This window comes from Lepidochelys kempii, chromosome 6 (assembly GCF_965140265.1).
Source record: "Lepidochelys kempii isolate rLepKem1 chromosome 6, rLepKem1.hap2, whole genome shotgun sequence".
Classification (NCBI taxonomy): Eukaryota; Metazoa; Chordata; order Testudines; family Cheloniidae; genus Lepidochelys; species Lepidochelys kempii.
In genome coordinates, this window is record NC_133261.1 from 68,587,067 (window position 1) to 68,601,364 (window position 14,298).

General features: G+C 41.2%; 1 protein-coding gene across 7 annotated transcripts in view; it reads right to left on the bottom strand.

Annotated features, from left to right (window-relative positions):
- The window catches only part of DPF3 (double PHD fingers 3), a 221,720-nt gene that overhangs the window by 67,212 nt on the left and 140,210 nt on the right, over positions 1-14,298 (bottom strand). For all 7 annotated transcript variants that reach the window (XR_012159436.1, XR_012159434.1, XR_012159439.1 and 4 more), the window contains exon 7: positions 2,320-2,457. Coding sequence is in view for 1 of the 7 variants with exons in the window: in XM_073348533.1 (XP_073204634.1) it covers positions 2,320-2,457 (138 nt within the window). In the remaining 6 variants the exon portion in view is untranslated. The remainder of the gene's footprint in view (positions 1-2,319; positions 2,458-14,298) is intronic.

The window sequence follows — 14,298 nt, forward strand, 5'->3', positions numbered from 1 at the left end:
CACTGCTAAGGAAATAATCAGTGCCTGCTGTTTACTGTATTTCTGGCCCTTCTCTTCCATAGATTGCAGATTAGCTGTTTGGATTAACATCCCCTCCTCCCCCCACAAGCCCACACGGAAAGGATATTTGAAGCCCAGACCCTGTGACACAGCAGACCTGTCAAATCTAATTCATAACACATGCCCAGCAGTACTTAGGGGAAAGGAAGGATCTGATGCTCTGGCTCCCCACCTTCCCCATGTACAAAGGGGCCATTTAATGACTGTATATTAGCAACATGGACAATTAGCATTCACATGGAAGATGGATGGCAGCATAAATTAAATACTGCCAAATGAAAGAGGGAATATGCAAGAGCTGATCTCCAGGCTGTAAACCAACAAACAGAAAAAGGGAATAAACAGCCAGTCCAGAGAGTTGCCTCCCAGCGTACTGTGACTCCCCCCAGCAGAAATCTCCTGGCACTTTTACATGGTTTCTGTCCCCACCCTCAGTGGCCACTGATTCTTGAGCAGAGAGAACATTCCACTCAAGGATCTGGATCTCAGAGTGATTTACAAATGCAAAGGGGATGCCTGTGGCATTAAGCTACACTCTGTGTTGGGAGCTGCACACCAGCTGCCTCTCCCGGAGGCATTGCACCTGCCTCATGCAAAATGCCTGCAGGAGCCCGGGAGACACACAAGTCTGAGCAGCCCCTGCTGCACTCTTTTTCAGAGAGCAGAGTGCACTGTCCTCCACAATGGCCCAGGTTTGCTGGCTGGTGAGGAATGAAGGAGGTATATCATTCCATCCTTCCCAGCTCCTTTTGTGGAGTTTGGTATCACTCATAGTGCTAACATCTCCCTGAACCTCAGAACCGCAAGAACTGGGCCTGCCTCTGGCCCCTGTGCCAGGCTGAATGGTGGGGGACAGTGCCCACCCTGTTTGCTTATCTGTGCAGGGCTAAGATCAACACTAATTAATTAAGCCTCAAAAGCCTCATCAGGTAGATAAGTATTGTAGACCCTATTTCAGACACAGAAAACTAATCTAGAGACAGCATACAAAATAAAGAAACAAAATCCCCTCTCTTACAGCTCCCTGTGGGATAATGGCCCGATAGTGATATTCTAAAGCCTGCCAGAACAGTAACTCCAAAGAGTAATGGTCAATTCAAGTTTATCCACAACTCAGCAAGTCAAAACTGCTTCTGGACAAGTCAAAACATCTTACTAAACATGTTAAAAATGAAAAGGTGGAGCAGAAAGGTGATAGAAACCTTAGGATTGCACAGCGGGATCAGACCAACCCAACAATGGTCAGTAGTAGATGCTTTGGAGAAAGGGGAACCCCTCCCCACAACCACATGAGACAATTATGGATTATCCTGCTTAAGGGGGAAATGGCTTCCTAGATCCAAGTTTCTTACTTTATACTTATGTCAGGAAGAAACGGATTTGCCCTGTATTTTATTCTTATAAGCATTTCATTCTGTTGTCAATAAATAATAAACAACAACAATAATTTCTTTGAACTAAAATGGCATTTTCCATCTAAGGACCTGAAAGTATTTTACAAATATCAATGAATTTAACCACATGATCTCTCTGAGTGGGAGGCAATTATTACTTTGCACACAGGGAAACTGAGGTGGAGGAGGGCTAAGTGATACAATTCACTAATAAAATATGAATCTCCTGACTCCCAGTCCTGTGTCTTAAAAAGGTTAAAATGGGCTTTCCTGTGCCAGCAAACACACTATCTTCCCCCTACTTTGGTGCTAGGATTACCAGAGCACAGCCCTTCTGTCCTTTCTTGTGCCATCAGATCTGTGAAGTTAATTTTCTAGTCCTTTGATTTTTCCAGATTAATATTTAGAAAGTGGTATTTGGGGATGTGGGATCATGGAGCATTTGTTGAGAATTTTATACCATAAAACTGAGAAGGGAATAAAGATCTTTTCTCAAAGAACATAGCAAAGAGGATGCACTGACATGAATTGTGCATTTTCTTGATCTCCACACTAAGCACTAAGAGGCTGTTTGATGACGGGCAGGTGTGGCTCCCTTCCCTCTCCCCTTGTCATCTTCTCCCCACAGGAGCAGTGATGGAAGAGTGATTTGCGGCAGAGTTAATGCTGAGTTTGAACTGAATTCTTGACTAGCTGAGTGCAGCACCAGGGCAGGCTGAAGTTGATTAGCTCCACTAAACATCCAGGTTCCACTCATTCACAAAGAAGCAGAACAATCTTAGAAACTGCTGAAATGCACAGACGAAGGGGGAGGTAACATCCCTGAAAAAAGATTGAAGGGATGACAAAAGCAAACACTACTCACGTTTGTGGTTCTCGTTTCTGTGGACGGGTGGGGAGCATGTCTCCTGCTCTTGGGCTTCATCCCCTTCTTCGCTGGCTAGGTGAGTGTGAGCATAATGGTAGCTCAGTCCAGGTCTGTTCTTATAACGTTTACCACAGACTGGGAGGGAAAGAAACATGAGGGAAGGGAAAAGAGAATGGAATATCAGTACCTTCAGCAACAGTGAGAATGGCCTTTAATACATCATCCCCCACTAACATCACTGCACATCCTTCTTCTTGTTATCTGAAACTTTGCAAATATAATGCTGATGAAAGATGACAGACTGACAGCCCTGCAAGCTAATGTCCTCTATTTATCCCCAGAACACGTACAGCACACTCAAGCTTCCCTACACTACACCAGCATTGGTCCCTATCCCTGGCCTGGATGGAGCATCTCTGAGGTTGAGAGGGTTGGTCAGTCTCCATGGCCCATTCAGTCCTTGACCTGTCCACTGAGACTGCCAACAAGGTTGTCTGTCAAACTAAATTAAATGACAATTGTGGTGTTGATGTTTTGTGATATAATGGGCTCTTTACCAATGGGAACCAGAGTGAGACCAAGCAGCATTGTTTCATGATTACTGACCTCAGGGAGAAGGAACCAATATTACTAGCAGCAAGAAAAGAAGAAAAAATCTTTAAAAGCTCTGCTTTCCAGATTTAAATCCAGACACAAAAGTTAGGAATCACCTATTGCTTCTGGTTCAAAGACCATTCAGCATGGTTCTATCCTCTACCCAGTTAAGCCTCACACTGAGCGTTCCAGTAAATAATATAAGAACATAAGTGATCTCTCTCCTGCCATCCATCTCCACCCTCTGACAACCAGAGGCTAGGGACACCATTCCTTACCCATCCTGGCTAACAGCCATTAATGAACTTAACCTCCATGAATTTATCAAGTTCTCTTTTAAACCCTATTATAGTCCTAGCCTTCACAACCTCCTCAGGCAAGCAGTTCCACAGGTTGACTGTGCGCTGTGTGAAGAAGAACTTCCTTTTCTTTGTTTTAAACCTGCTGCCCATTAATTTCATTTGGTGGCCCCTAGTTCTTATATTATGGGAACAAGTAAACAGCTTTTCCTTATTCACTTTCTCCATACCACTCATGATTTTATATACCTCTATCATATCCCCCCCTCCTCCGTCTCCTTTTTTCCAAGCTGAAAAGTCCTAGCCTCTTTCATCTCTCCTCATATGGGACCCGTTCCAAACCCCTAATCATTTTAGTTACCCTTTTCTGAACCTTTTCTAATGCCAGTTCATCTTTTTTGAGATGAGGGGACCACATCTGTACGCAGTATTCAAGATGTGGGTGTACAATGGATTTATATAAGGGCAATAAGATATTCTCCATCTTATTCTCTATCCCTTTTTTAATGATTCTAATATCCCGTTTGCTTTTTTGACTGCCACTGCACATTGCACAGACGTCTTCAGAGAACTATCCAGGATGACTCCAAGATCTTTCTCCTGATTAGCTGTAGCTAAATTAGCCCCCATCGTATTGTATGTATAATTGGGGTTATTTTTTTCAAATGTGCATTACTTTACATTTATCCACATTAAATTTCATTTGCCATTTTGTTGCCCAATCACTTAGTTTTGTGAGATCTTTTTGAAGTTCTTCACAGTCTGCTTTGGTCTTAACTATCTTGAGCAATTTAGTATCGTCTGCAAACTTTGCCACCTCACTGTTTACCCCTTTTTCCAGATCATTTATGAATAAGTTGAATAGGATTGGTCCTAGGACTGACCCTTGGGGAACACCACTAGTTACCCCTCTCCATTCTGAAAATTTACCATTTATTCCTATCCTTTGTTCTCTGTCTTTTAACCAGTTCTCAACCCATGAAAGGATCTTCCCTCTTATCCCATGACAACTTAATTTACATAATATCTGTTGTATGATGGAGAATCCACCATTAAACTTTGCATGTACTTATTTAGTCACCAAGTCAACAGGCCTTAATAACAGACTCAAGCCATTGAGATTCATGAAAGTACTTATGCTCGCATGACACTCTACAATGGGTCAAGCTTTATCACAAGGTTCAGGATAGCTATATATTAAAGTTTTTAATAGGAATTTATTTTTATTTGGGTTATTGCCTGTGAAAATGACAACCCAACCCTTAGCACTTTTCATCTTCAAAGCACTTTATCAAACATCAACTAATTCTCTTTCAAAGCCATTTTGTGAGCTAAGTCTCATTACTACAGTTTTACAGATAGGATAACTGAGGCACAGAAGTTACGGGACAGATTCTGCAAAGTCTTACTACCAGACCCAGTACTTACTACTGAGTAGTCCACTCATCGCACACCTTGCACAGTACTGTTTGCAGGACTGAGCCCTAAGTAACAAGCTTAAGCCAGAGAGGCAGTTGGTGTCAGCACTGGGAACAGAACCCAGCAACTCATGGCTCTCCATACAGTTCTTAGGATCAATGCTCCCTCTAAGGTGCTCTGATGCTCCGATTCTGAAAATGCCTCTTAACCATGTGATTTGTGTGTCTGTAATACACAGTGCAATTTCTAGACAACTTTATTTCACTGTGGCAGGTGGTGGAAAGCAACGCCAAGCGTGGTAATGCAGGCACTCCCTGTACAGTCCACCAGTCGTGGTCACAAGCTTGTCATCATTCTATACACAGCACACTAAAAATAACGAACTCAAACTTTGGCAGTCTGCACCTTTAAATAAACAAACAAAACTCCAAGGCAAATGCCTATCTGCAGTGCTTGAGGGCAAAGCCCTGGTCTGGCCCTCAGCTATCACAAGGAGCTTGCAGCTCCTCTATTCCAGTCTCACTCTGCACTGCCCAGAGAAGAAACAGGCAAGCCTTCTTAACTGGCCTGTTGGCTATTGATTGGTCAGTATATCCTCCTGGCCCTTCTAGGCTCTGGAGGGCTATCTTGTTAGTAACATGATCTGAGTGGATTTTCATTGAGCAGGGAATGTCAGGGGTCCGATGCCTCCTGATAGACCCTGCACATTCACCTTCCCCACATGCAGGAGTCCAACAATGTTCTAATGCTCAGCAAAAAAGCTCAAAAAGCACTTGTTCATTTATACTCCGGTAATCAGGATTGCACTATTAAAAACTTTTCTGCTACTTCTCACAAAAAGCAGAAGGATGATCCACATTCAGGAGGAGATTATGTGAAATTGCAGACTGTATATTGGTGAAGTAACATTTTAATCTCAACTTGTTCTAACTAATTTGTAAACTCCCTCAGAGAACATACCTGGTCTTAGGTGTTTGTAAAGCATGCTTATCTATGGCATGATATCAATAAGAATAATTGATTCATAATGATAACCATTCTTGTCCTATTTTTCTCCATCCACTATGGTTAAATAACACATGTATAACATTTATGTTATTTCCTTTATTTACACAAAAACAATATATTAAAAAAAATAAAAAAGTTAAAGAAATGCCTTGATATGAGCAGGAAACACACAACTTAGGCAGCAGCAGTGCAAGCTTCCTCCATGCTAGCCAGAAAACATGCTTCAGGAGGGACCATCTCCCAAAGTAAGCGGGGAATTCAGTCTGTATGACACATCCAGCCCTTGCCCTCTTTGCTGAGAGTTCCAACAAGGGGATCAAGTGTGAGGGCCTATTATCCAAGAGACCAGAATTTTTGGTTTTTAATAGGAGGCAGTAAAATGATGATTAGTTTTACACTAAAGAGAGGCCATTAACTTGGGTCAGAGTCCATTAACATAGGTGCAAGTCTCATTAATTTCAGTGGTAATTGTACCCATGGAACTGAAAGGATTATCAGGCACCAAATGAATAAAACACAGTAGATCTAAGGCATAAGGGTGTGAAAGAAGGATAAAATGTTAACACTGAAATTCCCAGGAGACTGGCTGGGTCAGGGGACTGATAAAGTGATATGGTCTCTCTCACCTCTAGGTCACCAGGTCCAATCCAGCCCTGGTTGGTAATTTCCAAAAGACACTACTATATTATAGCTGCTTGGTGCACACATGAAAGAGTACTGTGTATATTCCTTGCTGGTATTGTTAAATATTATGTTAAGGCAGAGACTCACTTACCATTGTAAACTCAATTTTAACCGCTTGGTCCTCAAATGAAAAAAAAAAAAAGATCCTTTCCTCTTCAAATTTTGCAGGTGTCTTCTGTTTTGGTTAAATTTGTGGGGAATTATACAAGCTGTTTCTAAGACATGGGAATCAGAAAAATAGGTGGTGTGTTTTGAAGTCTTTTTTCTTTTTTGTCCATCTCAAAAATGGTTTGTTCTAGAAACTTCAAATTAAGTGTGATCAAAATATCTTAGCGAGACCTAGTCCACAAGATCAATTCTTGGAGGGGTGGAAGGCATGTTTAAGAACTTATTCACTATCCAACTAGAATATCAGAATAGCCCATCAACCCTGGTGGGCTTTTGATGGAGTGCCATGTGACTGATGGGAGACCAAAGCTTTTATTTTAAAAAAGTAAGTCTCTATCCCTTTTCCTTGGAGCAATAGACTCCAAAATGTAACCTGATCACTAGGAAAATTTGTTACAATTATTTTTTTAAAAAAAGAAAAATATCAAAGCCATCCCCAAGCATGTTCATATCACAGTTTTAATACATCACTTGCAGCCTATATTTGTATAAACGCCTAATCACAGCAACAGAAGTCGAGATGGGGAGATGGGGGAAATCTAAGTACAAACAACCAAACTCTAGGAAGGTCTGAGTAAAAGTCCACTTTTGTTTTGAGTCTGTGTACCTCTTCTTTCATTGCCCAGATCCCATGGCCACTGGTGCACTATAAGAGTCAGACAGAAATACAAGAGAGTATCCTCCAAATTTAAGTTTTTCACAGCAATGGACCACAGGCTTCCTATAGCCCTTATGAAAAAAATGAAGGAAAGATGGCAATTATACACTTATTGTATCAGTACAGACTTTTTCCAAATTAAAATGCCTACAGCCATAGGCTTCTTAAAACCCTTTAAAAAACACCTTTAATACAAAAATAACACTTACAATGAAGAAGCAGATATATAGGGGTAGAGTTAAGATTGTTTGGATGCCTTAAATGTATATATTCAAACTTTAAACTCACTGGGCTGCTTTTAAGTGTAACTTTAACTTTGAATTTCCTATCAGGGGTGGGGGGAGTTAATAAACAAGACTGTTTTTAGGTATAGGTCCTTTAAGAAATGTCTTTTAGGTCCTTTTAGAAATGCAATTTTGATCTCCCATCTTTCAGTATCTGCCAGATACTCTTTGATTGCATTTCAGAAGAGGAAATCAGATCCCACCCAGATCTTCCTTCATCCCACAGAACATGGGACACACTGGTGATACAAAAATTATCAGGCAGGCAAACAGCAAGAATTCACAACCCTTAACATTTTACACAAACAAGACAAATAGAAAACACTTATTGTTATATGGCTTATAGTACAAAGAAGTATGATTTTAAAAGATAAAGTCCTCTGATTTATACGACTCTTATTACATACCTTGGAAAAGACAGATGGAGAGATGTTCATAGTAGATTACTTGATTGTTAAATTGATGTATCCTGCACTATCCCATTTATGCTCATGTGAATGAAAAGGAAATTTTAAAAAACATTTACACTAGTCTTGTGAGCTACAGATACTATTCACAGACTTCACTACAATATTTTAACTTACGTGTTTTTGTCAGTTATTTGTTGAACACAGCCTAAGGCTGTACGTAAATTCTGCAACTGGCCCCTCTTTTCTGTAGCAATCCTTATGATAGAGACAGGGGGGTTTCCAAGGATATCAGCAGGCAGGGGCATTCCTGGCAATGAAGGAGGCCAGTGAACATTTAAACCAGAGTGGGAGGGGGCCCACTGTACATGGTCCAGTGGATACCTTGAGGGGTTGGAGGATCTCAGAGGATCTGCAGGTGTTTGAGGCTGAACCCACAGCTTCTTCTTGATGGCCAAACCTTTCCACTCCTCACACTCATACACTGTCAACTCCACCTCTTGAAACTCTTAGGATTTCCTAGTCTCTGTGCAAGTTTATTTTTTGTAGGAGAGAAGGGTGTCCTGTGTTCTTATCCAGGCAAAACAATCACCACCTTCCCTAGGAGTATGCTGGAATAACAACTAACTCAGAACTTGGATGTCATATTGGAATCTCCCCAGACTGGTAATAGGCGATGGATCACTTGATGATTACCTGTTCTGTTCATTCCCTCTGAAGCACCTGGTATTGACCACAGTTGGAAGACTGAATACTGGGCTAGAGGGACCATTGGTCTGACCTAGTATGGCCACTCTTATGTTCTAAATTCTGCCTAATCTCTTATTTTCCAGATAGAATATATTTTATTAACCTCACATATCATTGTGTTCAGAGATAGGTATTGTTAATAATTGCTCTTTTATCGACACTATCACTTATATATGGAAAACATTATTCAAAGGGATTTTCAGACATGAACTAATTAATCCTGCCCATGCTCCTGTGTGGTGTTATCCTCATTATACAGATGAGGAAACAGAATCACAGAGGGGTTCAGTGACTTGCCAAAGTCACACAGTGATCCTTTGTCAGAACCTGGATTAGAACCCATGAGTTCTTGATTCCCAGTCCTGTGCTCAGAACACATCTCTCTCATTCTCTTAATTGCCAAGGCTGAGATCAGAACACGATCTTATAACCCAGATAAAACTATCCATTGGATGTTATGCTCTGCTACCATGCACCTCCCCCTTAAATGAAGAATGTGCACTTTACAAACGTCACCATGTAGCTCTGCACTCCATTAAACAGCCTTGTATTTTTTTTTTCACTTTCCTCCAGGATGGACACATCAGTCTAGCAATTGACAGATTTTCTCCTGTTTTCTAGCACTGAGGCAAGTCCTCCCTTTTTGGCTTGGACTTTAATCAGGCAACCAAACCAGGTTTTGAAGGATTTGGCCAGATATGCCTTTTGGTCCATCCTGCACTTAAATGATATGTTTTACATTCAGCCAGCTACAAACCATAGAGTGCTATGTTGTGGACAAACTGGGTGAGCAAGCCACATAATGAAACAGTGCAGATCAAACTCTTACTAAGCCTCATTCTCCAATAGATGCTCTTCTGTGATTTTTCTTAATTTGCTTCCAAATTTTGAATCTGAAATTAACATTTTACCCAATTATTTTATGGGAAAACAAGCCCTTCTTAGAGACAGTTTGGTTACATACACAGGGAGCCTCACAAAACCAGGTTCTATTCCCAACTCCGTCATTGAAGAGTATTGTGACCTTGGACAAGTCACTTCAGCTGTGTCTCAGTTTTCCTTTATGTAAAATGGGGATAATGATACTTCTTGTTTTAAAAAGTGCTTTGAGGTCTATGGCTCAAAAGGCTTTGTCACTAGCTATTTATTGGCTGCACTGCTCTCATTCTGAGACTGTTACACATGTGGTCCTTGGCAGGAGGTGAGCTATGTTCTAGCCAGCACTACACACACATACAATCTGTCACTAGTACGAGACAGAAGAAAATCATCCATGTGTCAGTGGAAACAGGAAATTGGGGGAGGTGTGAGTGCTGCATTCTCACCACACCTTCTCCCATACATTGGTCTTCTTTTTGCTTCTGTTTTGCCTGCTTTCAAATGGCTGTTCTTTCTTCTCAACTGGAGGGAATGTCAAATGCTAAAGCCTAAATTAATCACTGCCAGGGAGCCATTTTGTGAAGTAATCCCCATCTCCTATTCTCCACACAAAAAAATCCAACCCGGTTTTGCACTGGCTCTGGAATATAGTTTCCATTATTAAAACCGTCATAATCAGACTCTGGAAGTTGGAGATGTCTAACATTTTACAGGTTGTATTTTGAACTTTGTCGGTGGAAAAGCAGTAGGTTTGGTTCTTGCTGATCAAGGGTGTCATGTTGCAAGTCTAGTTAATCACAATGACAAAATGGTAATACATTTCCCACTGGATTTCCAAACAATGAGTGGTTCTGTTTGGGCTGACCAACTGGATGTGCCCTGGTACCTACCTACTGTGCTAATTTCAGGCTACGTGCATATTAAAGACAGAAACAAAACGTTTAAATGTCTTTTTTTTTAAATGTGACTATATGTGGTTAAACTAATTGCTGGTGAAAGCTATGGATTGGAAACCCTGAAAACTGATGGCCTCTGTTAATCTCCAGAGCAACTGCAACACAGGTAGAAAAAGCAACAGAGTCCTGTGCTGCGCCACCCGTGTGCCTCAACCCTGATCTAAGTGGGGCCCACCTCTACAGGTCAGAGACGTGTAATCTCCATATCTATTTAATCCTAGGCTTCTCTGCTGAGACTGCCAAAAATGGAATCAATAAGCAATAAGTGTAGCAGGAGTAATGAAGGTTTTTATATGGACGCTTATCTAGAAAGCGGACTGAGACCATCAAATTCGTTTAACATTGGCTCCCAAACAGTTTCACAGGGCACAGGACTGCCATCATCCTACATGGAAACCACAGATAATTAGAGGTCTAGGACCTTCTGCAGGGACAGGAAGCCTCTGAGTGTTGTGAGGGATGGACTAAAAGGCTGACATTTGGCTTTGGACAGCTAAATATCATAGAAAGAATAGGCCCTCTGAATCCCAATGTCATCCTATTCACCCATCCTTAATAGCAACACTGGGTAACCCCATCCACTTCTAACTTCCCTTCTATTTTATTCTAGTTCTTAGTGCCTAATAGCTACTTTTCTTCAGTCTTCACTAAGCAGGGTAATGTCATCCCGTGGTTTAGCACTTAAGCTTCTAATAGTTATCAAGGGAAGTGTGACACAAAGCAGACTTCTGAGGGAGCATGTCACAAGGCTATAATCAGAATATATTCAAATTAACTGGATGCAGTGATATTTATCCTAGAGAGTTCAATGGGCCAGTGGAAGTACTATCAAAGCCATTGTTAATGTTTTTGAGAACAAAAAAGGCAGGTAAGGTCTCAGAGTCCAGGCAAAAAGCAAACATAACACCTGATCTTGCAGGCCTTGCTCCAGAAAACCTGCCCCTGAAATCAATAGGAAGTTTGCGCAAGTGAAGATGGAAGGATCATGCCAATTTCAAAGATGTGAGGAAAGACTACAGGGGAGTGTAGAGGAGCAAATTTAATTTCAATTCTTGGTAAGTTGTTAGAACAATGAATAAAGCAGTTACTTTGTAAGCACATACCGGAAAATATGGTGATAAACAGAGAGCAACAAAGGTGTGCAAAAAACAAGTTATGCCACAGTTATGTAATATGCTATGCTGGGCTAGTTGGGTGCTCAGCTCCCATTGAAATTCAGTGGAAGTTGGGTGCCTTAACTCCCTTAGGCTGCTTGAAAATCCCAGCCTAACAGGATAGGGTGAGTGTACAAAGGGAATGCAGATGACAAGGTGTATTCTGACATTAATGAGGCCTTTGATACCATGCCACATGACACACAAGAAAATTAGAAGAATATTGATGAGGTCAACCTACAATGTAGAGGCTGCTTTTTTAAAAAACAAAAATCAAATTTAGAATATTAATTGTTCAGGGCCAAGTGCAAAATATTCACCGGGGCCACATTTACACTGGTATTTAGGTACCAAAGGATGCACCTAGTGGGATTTTCAAAAGTAAATTGAAGTCAGGATGATCCAGTGATTGAGGCATTAGCCAAGAACTTGAGAGACTGGGTTTACTTCCTGGATCTTCCCCAGACTGACTGTGTGACCCTGGGCACTTACTCACTGTGCCATAGATCCCCAACTGTAAAATGAGGATAACAGCACTTCTCTACTTCGTAGGGGCATTGTGAGAATAAACATATTAAAGGTTAAGGAGTACTTGTGGCACCTTAGAGACTAACCAATTTTTGCGAATACATATTAAAGGTTGTGAAGTGCTCAGATACTTTGGGGAAAATCCCTCTAGGTGCCTATCTGCATTGTTAAGCACCAAAATACTTTTGAAAAACTGGCCCTAGGCACTTGCAAGAGTCCATTTTGGGTTCAGTACTAGTCTATATTTTTATTACTGATTTGGCAGATGGAGTGGAGAATACAAGAATGACATGTGCAGAGGACAGATTGTTGGGAAAGATCACAGACACTTGGGAAAATAACAAAAAATGCCCTGCATGAGCCTGATAGATTGGAGAAATGAGTTGAAATCAATCATTTGATTAATAACTATGAGATCCAACAAAGATAAATGTAACATGTTTCAAGTAAGACAGATTAATAAAATGAAGAAATTGAAGCCGGAGGATAACTAGCTGAGGTAGCATGGAGACGGAACAGGTATACTAAATATAAAGACTGTTTGAATGTGGCAGTGGAGAAAGTCCCTTTGCTTGAGATCTTTAAATCATGAGTGAAAATAGCCCTGGAGAATACAACCCTGCACTGGCAAAAGAATGAACTAACTAACTCAATAGGTCTATTGCCTCTCTAGCTTTCATAACATGTGCACAAAAGGAATATGCTATATGAGGAGCATTATGGGTAAAACAAAAAAAAATAGTTACTGAACCTAATACCTATCTTCTGCACTAGTTCAGCCTTCTGATGTGAGGTATGTTTAGTTTTGGCCACCACACTGTAAAAAAATAGACAAATTGGAGACAGTTCGGAGGACAGCAACAAGCTTGATAAGAGAACTGGAGGAGAGACATGATAAGTGTCTTCAGATACAGAAAAGGAGAGTATAAACAAGCCAACAAACAATTATTCTCATTAGGCACCAAGAAGAGAATACAGAGTGATGGGTGTAAGTCTACAGCAGAGAAAATTCAGGTTAAATAATTGGAGAAACTTGATAACCAAAAGGACAGTTGGGGCAACAGAACAAGCTTCTAGACAAGAATCATCATCACTAGGGATACTCAAGGCTGGATTAGTCACTGGTCCATCAGGGATGATAGGAAGAATTAAACCAGTTCTACCATTGTGAAGGGGATGGACTAAAAGGCCCACTTGGGATCCCAGCCTCAAAGAGTCTATGTACAAAGGATGCTATATAAAGTAAGCTGTCTTAATCAAAGTGCACTATAAAGAGAAGAAAAGTTACACAGAGATGAGAAGAAACAGTGAGACAGAATAGAGAGGGAAATGCTTGACAAAGTTACATGCAACAACTCCTTTTATAGAAGCAGAAAAGGGAAACCCCACATGTGATGATAGAGTAGAAGGAAAGAACACTGGAATTTAAAAGAAGATGCAAGTAAGTATATTTGCAGATTAGTTACAGTGAGGTGGGGGAAGGAACAGAAGGAGGAAGAAGAAGAAGGGTATGTCTACATTGCTGCTGGAAGCGTGCTTGCCAGCACGGACAGATAGACATGTGCTAACAGTGCTTGAGCTGGTACACTAAAAATAGCCACGTAGCTGGGGCCAGCACAGGTAGCACCTTGGGCTAGCCATCTGAGAACAAACCTGCCCACACACCCTGGGGTAGCCCATGCCATGCCCGGGCAGCCCCGAGCTACAGTGCTATTTTTTGTGAGATAGCTCAAGCAGAGCTAACATGAGTCTGTCTACCCATGCTGGAAAGCATGCTCTCAGCTGCAGTGTAGACCTACCCTAAGTAGCATCTCGATGACTTAGCACAGGTGGACCACTTCAGACAGATGGAAGAACGTCAGCTAGTCTAGTTCAGAAGCTAGAGTTGATCACAGTTTTTTGTTCCAGAACCCAAGCTATGAAACTTCATATAATGTTGATGAAGTTTTACCAGAGTGAAGATGTTTGATTTTCAAAGACAACCAAATCATGGATAAGAACACAGCTGTGGTGAGACTTCTCTGGCTGGTGGATCCCACGGGGCAACATTTATGACCATATGTCATCAATTGTCCTTTACTGTCATTTATACATTCATTCATTCACTCTGCCCTTCATTTGAAACTTGTACCCTGTTGTTCATCTGAAGCTGCTGTAGTAGGAGCTCCCCAGTCTTCCCCGGGCTATG